This window comes from Propithecus coquereli, unplaced genomic scaffold (genome assembly GCF_000956105.1).
Source record: "Propithecus coquereli isolate 6110/MARCELLA unplaced genomic scaffold, Pcoq_1.0 Scaffold163, whole genome shotgun sequence".
In the NCBI taxonomy this organism is placed as follows: domain Eukaryota; kingdom Metazoa; phylum Chordata; class Mammalia; order Primates; family Indriidae; genus Propithecus; species Propithecus coquereli.
Genome location: NW_012140858.1, coordinates 183,966 through 194,046, shown reverse-complemented (window position 1 = coordinate 194,046; position 10,081 = coordinate 183,966). Strand labels below are relative to the sequence as shown.

At 42.5% G+C, this 10,081-nt stretch overlaps 1 protein-coding gene across 1 annotated transcript in view; it reads left to right on the top strand.

The window, feature by feature from the left end:
- The window catches only part of TXNDC8 (thioredoxin domain containing 8 (spermatozoa)), a 26,264-nt gene extending 16,358 nt beyond the window's left edge, over positions 1–9,906 (top strand). The window contains exons 5-6 of the mRNA XM_012641128.1: positions 9,651–9,716; positions 9,877–9,906. Coding sequence (XP_012496582.1) covers positions 9,651–9,716; positions 9,877–9,906 — 96 coding nt within the window. The remainder of the gene's footprint in view (positions 1–9,650; positions 9,717–9,876) is intronic.
- The last annotated feature ends 175 nt before the right edge of the window (positions 9,907–10,081 follow it).

Genomic DNA, 10,081 nt, shown 5'->3' with positions numbered 1-10,081 from the left:
ATATTGCTAACCGCACCCCGGTTATGGGGTTCAAAAAAAAAAACAACTTGAGACTATTTAGGTCACATTATACAAATGAGTCTACTTCTAAACTTTGTTTATACGTGTAATCATATCTCCTGACAGATTCATACCTCAATCAATTTAGAAAATGTGAAAATATCCAGAAAAGTTTGTAATACTGGCTCTATATGGTAAAGAATATCAATCTCCTATGCAAAAGACAAGAGCCAATAAAAGGAGGAGGACATTCTACAGAGACTGTGTTGCAAATCTTTTACTCTTGTGACTCAGCCCCTGCATTTGGTTTCTGAGCAACATTGCAGAGGTCTTCAGGGTTCCCACTTCTGCCATTGATTCCAGAGCTGTAGTTAAGCCATGACCCTCTGAAACTCCCCCCGGGTTCTACCTCACAGCGGTCTGCAAGAAAAGTCACTGGAACCAGAAGAGGTTTGGGATAGCCAGGCAAAAAGACTTGTTCATGTCAATTTCCTTCCTCTTTCAATAGAACTGACCAGGAAAGCTTCCATTGGCATCCACTGTTTTCCTGGGGGTCAAGAAAAATCAAATTCACTTCTTTGAATTTGATAACTGTGCTCCTCTCTTTTATCTGGGATGGCACAAATGATAATTGACTTATTAAAGCAGTTAAGTGCTATGTATCTATTATTATTACTGGAAAAGTAAAAGCCTGGAGTCCAGTTTCTATTAAGGATTGTTATAAGAAATGTCTTCACATTTCTGGTAAAGCAACTGGCACAGAGCCACTTGTCCACTATGCCCTTTGAAATGCACATTGCATAAAAAGCCTTATGATAATTCCTGTCAGAACACAGTTGAGAGAGTTACTTGCCTCCCTTAAAAAGATGGTCTGCTTTCTTACAGAAGCATTAGGGAATCCCTTGGGTTTCTCTTTGTTCCATTGCTGCCAAGACTCTCAGGATGACCGTGGCTTGGCTGCAGTAGCCTCCCTTACTCACAGTTTCCTGGCCCTCCCCAACTGCCATCCCCACACTATATTATCATTGAATGATTTTCGTTATTTTATCTTGCCCTTGATTCCAGCTCATTGTAAGTATTTTCAAAGTATATAAAATATAAATAAACTTCAAAAACCTAAAACAAATGAAGTTATATATACAATGATCTAGGGCCATGGTAGATGATGGGTATTCCCTGGTTGCTGGAAGTTTTCACGTGAAGGTTGGGTGGACATCTTGGCAAGGATGCGATATAAGGAATGGCTGTAATTATGTCATGGTTTTAAGGCAAAGGAGAGCCAAAGCAAATGATAGGTGACAATAGGGTGGGCTTGTTTCTTCCTGCTATATTCCTTAGTGTTTTCATCTAGGACATCACACCATGTTCCATGAAGATTAATTGTAGTAAATAAGTTCATTCCTGTGGTGTCTTCCAGAGGGGAGTCCCCAGACCTTGGCTGGTTTTGTATCCAGAATATTACATTGTATTCTATTGTAAGTAGTTCATAAATTTGACTTATAGACCCTCTTAAAATCCAATAAAGACTATCAACTCTCTCTCTCTCCAGACAAAGGAACATCTGCACATAAACTGAAATGTTCAGATAATACTAAGGTATTCAGTGACCCTCTGAAGCCCATCAGTGGATCCCCTAGTTTGGTAACTTTGGTTCCAGACCCATGGTTGGTGTATATCTATTGAGTATGGAAAGCAAGAAAAACAAAGAATTAACAAGCTTAGGCCAATTGCCAAAATATGAGCCAGCTATGAAAAGTTTACTCCATCTTTCATTCTTTGATAGAGTAAAACGGCTTTCCAAAGCACTTGGATCCACTAATGAGAGTGATGGGATAGGAGCACATAGATGCTAATAAATGAATTATTCACAAGTGAATAATTCAGAAGAACCCATCTGCTGGACTGAGCTATCACATTAAGTGGGGAGAAGCTCATGCCCTTATTTTTGCTAACTATAGGGCTCCTGTTGAGATCATGAAAGTCATTTCCAACAGCATGCTCCTTAAAGTAGGCACAGAGGTTAAAAGATTCCCAAACAGGCAGTACCACCGTGTGCCAGAGAGAGGATGACATTGGAAGCAGGGGTCACAAATTTGGTGGCTTCAAGGGCAAGGTAGGAAGAATAGGGTAAAACAATAGCAAGTAAGGAGCATGGTGGTCCCTGGAGAATCACCTTCCCAAGTGCTTGCTGCCCTACTTCGTGAATAACTGTTCTTGATCCATCTCCCACAAGATTATCTGCAGCTAGTTTTTGCCATCTCTGGAGTCACATGACTGTAGGTTGTAACCCAGGTCAGTCTGCCTCTTTCTAGTGGGTGACATTGGGAATGTATCATAACCACCTCGAGTCTTAGTTTCCTTTGCTGTGTGCAATAGGGACTACAAAACCTGTCCTTGAACAATTGTCACGAAATTTGCAATAATGTATATAAAGTGCCTGGCACTGGACTTAGTACATACTATAAAATGTAGCTATCATTAGGCCCCAGCATCTAGCAATGCATGCCCATCTCCCTAAAAATTTATAAATAAATATGAAGGTAGAAATAAAGTTTATGAGAGACCTCTGAAGCTCTTTGAATAACTACAACACCTATGTAAGCTGAGTCATCTTGTTAAGATGACTTGTTAAAATTCAGGAGTTACTTAGCCAATAATACTCAACCTGTCAAGGATTGTGTTAGACACAGAGGGGTTCTGCAAGGGACCAAAAAAAAAATACAACTCTCACATGGTCTTCTGGGCTCTGAAGGGTATGGATCCCTAAAAGGGGTTCCCTAACAGCCCTCACAGCAGCTGATGCATTGGCAGAGATAAATTGACTAGAGGGGCAAGAACTAAGCGAGATGGAGGGAAAGTGGGCCAAGCACAACAACTTTTAGCACCATTGCTAAAGATGCTGCTCTCAGCTTTGGCGCCTGAAAGGCCCATGTGTGTCTCTTCTCCAGGGTGATACAAGTGAGCCAGGATATTGCAAGTATAGGGTCAAATCTTATCTTTTATTTAAATGTTTGATATTTTGCATATCATGGATTTTTGCATTAATTTAATTTAATTTTTATTTACCATTTATGAACACATTATTTATTTTGATTACTGAGTTTTGGGCACCCACCCCTTAAACTTTTCGCCCTAGTTCCAGCTCTGCTCTTCTTTTCTGAATTTTAAATTGTTGACATATAGGGATGTTTCCTTCAGTGATTCGTCAAAAGGACTTATATACTCAGTAGGAAGTTATACTCATAGTTAAGATTTATTACAGCAAAGAATACAGAGCAAAGCAGCAGGAAAAGATATTCATTGGTGCAGTCCAGAAAGGTCCAGCATAGACTTCTGGTGTCCTCCCTTGTCAGAGAACAGATAGGAGTGCTCTCTCTCTCTCTCTCTCTTATGATGACCTTCAGGTGCATGTGTGGAATGACCCTGCCTAGGGCCACCCCTTTGAGCTCAGAGACCAAGGCCATTATGGGGGTGGGAGGTGCTTGTCATGTAGACATGTTTTGCTACACAGCCATTGCTACATAACCAGCAGTGGCAACAGAAACTCAGGACTGGAACAATAAAACCAGGTACGCATCATCAATATTGATGTTTATGCAAAGCAACTTGACAAGGCAGCATGGCATGGTCCGTCACTCTTGGTGTGTATAACAAAGTTATCAATCACTAATCACTAACTCAAAGAACATTTGGAGAGCTGCATTTCTGGGAGTTGGTGAAGGGTCAATGGTGGTTCTCTTGGAGACACACCAGGAGAAAGCAACTAGACTTGCGGTGTTAACTCTTTTCTCACAAAGCATTGTGTAGATAAATATCACCTTTGTTACAAGTAGTGGTGGTGCTAAATTGTGCTCATGGAAGAACATGCCTGGGACCTATGTCAACAGACTTCCTACTATTTCCTTGAAGCCTAGACCTTGAGGTAACCCACCTGTGGTATAATCTGAGTCAGTAGAGGAGAAAATTAGCTGGCCAGGTAATAGAGATATTGCTGCTTTGCACAACTATGAAGCCCCAAAAGTGAGGACAGAGGGTGATGGCCTTCCAGACCTCTATGTAGAAGGCAGACCTTGGCCTCCTTCCCACATTATGTCCAGAAGGACAGTGAGAGGAGAGCGCAACCATCCCTTGTGCAGATCATCCCCCAAAAGACAGAGGGTAGGCATGAGCTCATTCCTTTATCTGGGTTTAACAGATAACCTCACCTCTAAACTGGGGGAGAAATAAATGAAGAGATATAAGAAACAGGCATATTTTCCCAATACTGGGCATTTGGGCAGATTTTCCAGTAGAAACACGAGAGCAGGAGTATATGCTGCTGATGGGAATAGCCCCCAAAACCATGTTTATCCCTGAGAACAAAGTTCCATCCCACATTTCCAGTAATGGGCAGAATGACATCTCCTCTGGCCAGAGTCCAAAATCATTTTTCCTATTCTCTGTGTGGCTTGAGATGAATTCCCACATTAGACCCACGCCCCTTTGGCCCTTCCACAGAAAGCCACATTGTACTGAGAACCCAGCTCTCAGGCAGCTTCAGGTGTCTCCTCAACAACTTCAGTTGACAGCACAGAATAAGGGTTGGCAAATTACAGCCCAAGGGCCAAATCCGACCCTCCACCTGTTTTTGTAAATAAACTTTTACTGGAACACAACCAATGCCCATTTATTTTCGCGTTGTCTGTGGCTGCTTTAGCACAACAACGGCAAATTTCAGTAGTTGCAACAGAGACCAAATGGCTTGCAAAGCCTAAAACTGGTATTATCTGATCCTTTGTAAAACAAAGTTTGTAAGCCCATAACATGGAAGAAGAAAAGCACTTTTGTCATTATTTGTGTCACCAATGCTCAAAGAATCAGATATGTAAGCAGAGTTTCTAAATCAGCTACAAGAAAATAAAAGTAAACTGATATTTTACTGATATCTCATGATTAAAACAAGTTGAGAAAAAGGCCAGTATAGATAGAGAAAAAAAATTAACAGATTAAGAGATAGGGTCTTGCTCTGTCACCCATGCTGGAGTGCAGTGGCAGGATCATAGCTCACTGCAGCCTTGAACTCCTGAGCTCGAGAGATCTTCCTGCTTCAGCCTCCGAAGTAGCGGGGACTATAGGTATGTGCCACCACACCCTGCTAATTTGTGTGTGTGTATAAATGTGTGTGTCTGTGTGTGTGTGTGTGTGCATGTGTGTATTTTGTAGGGATGGGGTCTCACTATGTTGCCCAGGCTGGTCTTGAACTCTGGGCCTCAAGTGATCCTCCCACCTCAGCCTCCCAAATTATAGGCTCTTTTCTTGAATTTGAGTGCATGTAAATTCAAGCTACCTTCTTGATTTGAGTTAGCTCAACTCTAAAAGCCTGAGCTCCTTGCAATTGTAAGGCCTTGTGAAAGTCAAATGGGAAGTGTTCAAACACCTATAACATGATGCAGATGGTTCTGGGGAAGAGATGGGTGGTGGGGAGTCAAAGCAAGGAGCAAAGATAGGATCAAGCAGTAATTAACATTGTCTGTCTCTCCCCAGAAGGTGGAGGTACTTTTAAAACTTCTCTTATTAGACATATATTTTCCATTTTATTCATAGCATTTAATGCCTTAGTAAACCCTTCTTTAAAAAGAAAAAGAATATGATATCATGATAAATTATGAAATTGTACATACATTTCTACAGCCATTCCCAAAAAATTGTCTTGTGCCAGTTGGTTGCTTTAGGCTTTTTTGTTGTTTGTGGTGATTGTTGTTTTTAACTAAGTATAGATGTCTGGAAAACTGGTGAGCTCTCATACAGCTAGTCCAAATATAACTTCGGTATTCACTCAACCAAAATTGCCTATCAACGGGCCAAGGCATTTTATTATAATTATTCTATGAGTGTGTCATTAGTCAGACTCTGAAGTCTAATTTAAACTCTCAAAAGTCCATTTGTTAGGAAGGGAACACTGTCTCCAGTTGCCTTTTGAGTTTCCCAGCAACAGTAATAGACTTTTTCTAGGTGATTAAATGTCTTTGGCATAAAAAAAAGAAAAACTGCTTCTGGTTGAACACGGGTAACGGGCAAATGGGGGGGGTCCCTTTATTTTTGTGTATGTTTAAAAACGTCCATAATAAAATATTTTTTTAAAACTGATGTTGGGCTTAGATGGCTCAGTTATGCATGAACAGCCACCCCCTATCCCATTAGTCTCAGCAAACTGGAGCTTACAATTTTCATTAGCAGTCATTTCTAGGGTGGCAGCAGTGCAGGAGAAATGAAGGCATTGAGAAGAGAGAAGCAAACTCACTTCCCAATGCTTCAGAGTGGAGTGTGCCTTTGAGAGGCACAGCCAAGCCAGATTAAAATGAGAAAACATTCTGGGCAGAAAGTGTGTGCTAATTGCCTTGCATACATATCTCTTGAAAAAAAAGCTACTTATGAAATAAGCTCTTATCTGTAACCTGCTCCTCATCCATTAACTCCATTTATTAAGCTCCTGTATGCCAAGCCCAGTGCTAGATAGGGAGATACAAATGTAACATTTGTCTTAGGCAAACTGGACACAAAAGAATAAGACAGGTAATACCTAGTCCCTGAAACTTAGCATTACCCAGAGTCTTGGATCCATACATCGATGACCAGAAATCAGCTTAGCTCAACTCGGGCCTAAAATCATCAATAGAGCACCTACTCTGTGTAAGGCTCTAGGATAGATACTAAAAATATGAAGGAAAAATTAAGGTACAGCCTCCATCCTTGGTCTCATGAAGCAGACAGATAACAAAAATCAATTATTTAACAGTGGAATGTACAAAGTGCTGTGGAATCACAGAGAAAAAGTTCAAGGAAGGCTTCATGAGTTAAAGTTAAACCATCTTGAAGAATGATTAAGATGAGCAAGTGAGAACAGATGGGAAGAAGCAGAGTTATAAAATAGCATGGGTGGGTGTCAGAAATTATTTGACTAATAATACGACAATAATATAAAATTATTGCTAGCAGATGAGCTCCATGAGGCTATTCTGTCTGTTTTGTTCACAATAAGTCCAGCTCATAGCAGACCCTCATGAAGTGTTTGTTAAATGAGCAAATAAATCCAACTCTAAAGTGTTGCTGGAGTTCAGAGTTTATGATGTAGACAGGACAAAGTCGAGGAGGTCTTGTAAGAAGCTTGGATTTTATGGCTGTGGGAAAACACTGAAGACATTCACAAAGAAGGCTGGCATGACTGGATTCGCGGTTTTGAGCTCCAGGGACAAGAAGGGACCTAAGAGGCACAAGACTGAGACAGAGAGACATAAGTTACATAGCTGTTGCTAAAGTCCAGGTGAAAGCTGACCAAGGTCAAATCCATGGAATTAGGTAGCAAATTAAATGTCCTAAAGCCTCCAGAATGGCTGACATGAAAAAAATTGGCAATACCAAGTGTTGTCAAGGATGTGAAGCAACCAGAATACTCATCCTCTGTAGGTACGGTATAAATTGGAAATATATGGAGTATAATTTCAAAAATTGTGTAGCTTCTACTAAAGCAGAACCCCACAATCCCACTTTTACTTATACAACAGAGTGCTTACGTGCCTCCTAGGATGTCCCCACAAAGATATGGGCAAGAATGTTCCTAGCAGCACTATTTGTCATGGCTAAAATGGATAAATTGTGTTACATTCATGCAACAGAATACTAAAAATAACAGTGAAAATGAATGTAGTGCCACTACACAAATAAATCTTATAAGCATCACGTTGAGTAGAAGATGCCAGACGTAGAAGATATATTATGTAGAATTTCATCTATAAAAGTTCAAAAACAGACAAAACTAATTGATGGTGAAGAATTCAGAGTAGTGGCTGCCTTTGGGCATTGGGCAATGACAGAAGAGGGGGTGTCTGGATCCCGGTAAAGCTCTGTATCTTGATCTAGCTATGGTTACACAGTGTGCCCTCTCTGTAATAATTCTCCAAACTATATTCTTACAGTTTGTACAGTTTTATGAATTTTTTGAATGCGGCTTTGGTTTCCCGGCTCAGGTATCAGGGTGAGTGATAGTATCCTGTGCTAGGTTCAGTGTGAAGGAAGAAGAGTCAGACCTCACAGTAGCCAAGGCCCTTATTGCACTTGTGGCTTCTGGCTACCCTTGGTGGCTGTCAGGTGTCAGCACAGTCATATCATAACCCCGTGGTCACAGAAATCCCCCTCCCTAGAAATCCCCCCTCGAGGCTGTGCCCTCCTATTTCTTACACTCCTAGAGCCTGTGCCATTCCTCTATGATGGGCAGTTTCCCCCAAGAAGAGGGGCCCATCTTTAGGGGGCCCCAAGCTCTCTTTGATTCCACACTGCCCATTGGCAGTGGGGGATGGGCTAAGACAAGCAGGCATGATCTGATCCACTAAGGTTATTGCCATAAAGATGACAAGAGGCCGGGCGCGGTGGCTCACGCCTGTAATCCTAGCACTCTGAGAGGCCGAGGCGGGTGGATCACTTGAGCTCAGGAGTTCAAGACCAGCCCGAATAAGAGCGAGACCCCGTCTCTGCTAAAAATAGAAAAGAAATTGGCCAAACAACTAAAAATAGAAAAAATTAGCCGGGCATGGTGGCGCATGCCTGTAGTCCCAGCTACCTGGGAGGCTGAGGCAGGAGGATTGCTTGAGCCCAGGAGTTTGAGGTTGCTGTGAGCTAGGCTGATGCCACGGCACTCTGGCCCAGGCAAGAGAGTGAGACTCTGTCTCAAAAAAAAAAAAAAAAAAAAGATGACAAGAATATCTTCTTCTAGACCACTGGAGGCCCAGTGGACTGTCTGGAGTTACATGGTGTTGGGCATGGGGACCAGACACACCTTAGGATCTCCTCATCCTTTGCCTGCCCATGCCTCTCTTCTGTTCAGAGGGTCTTACGTGTATCTTCACTTGAGTCAAGTTACTCCTGGAGAAGAGGAGCGGAGGACGGGGGCTTGGGAGGAATCTTGGACAGAAGTCACAAGAGAAGGATAAGGGGCAGCCACTGCTCCCTAGTGACATAGTGACACCTTCCCTTCCAGTTCCCATGGGAAAAACAGAGTCTGAAGTGGATGCCCAAATGTCTTAGGCTCTGCATTCCACCCCAGCATCAATCAGAGACAAGGGATAAATTTCCTTTAAGACCAGATTGACCTATCTAGGAAGTCCTGATGCTCCCACGTGAAAAGAGTTTAAAAAACACACCCCCTACCTCCAGCCTTATTACGGAGTGTGCGAAGGCTTTCTTTGTCTCATCTTAGTCCCTAGTTTATTGGCAATGGGTTCAGCACACTGGCCACTTTGCTAAGCTTAACGTCCTCTTCCTAACAAGCCTGGTCATTCAGGGAGCCAAGCCCTGCCTAGGTTCCCACCAGAAGTTGTTGTCTTGGTCTGGCCTCCGATTTCCTGGCCTCCAGCTCTGGCCTCTGATTTCCCAGAGGTGATGAAACTCGCTTCCTGCCCCAGAGCCACCATCCAGCTGCCGGCTGTGCTGCCACTTGACTCTCAGGAAAGAGAAACTTTCTCAGATCCTTTTTTTTTCCACTAGCCACTAGACTATCAGGGATGCAGATGCTTTCTGACACCTTCCTCCCCTGGCCAAGGCCAAGACAATTATTTATAGGAGAGATGGTTACAAACCAGACACTCAGATAAATCATGAAATTCTGCACCCACACTTAGGTAACCCTATTCTCAAGAATCAAAAGAATAATTTGCTGTTATAGAAGTGGATTCGTGGTCAAGAAGGTAAGCGAAATGGGATTGAGAGGGAGTCAAAAGTCTGGGGTTTACTTTGAAGGAATAAATAGAATGACAGCCCTCACATACTGCTGCTGGAGGTGCAGAATCATTAGATGTGGGACAGCTTTCTCCTCTGCAGCACACTGAGCACTGATGTCCGTTCTAGGCTTTTCGAACCCGTGTCCCAAAATTCTAACACTATTCCTGGCTGCTAAAACCCCCCCTTACTAGAAACTCAAGTCTTCAACCAATCCAAGCCTCAGTTTACCCACACCCTTCCTTCTCTCCAACCACATAACACAATTAATACTAAAGTGAAAATGAGGGCGGGCGCGGTGGCTCACGCCTGTAATCCTAGCTCTCTGGGAGGC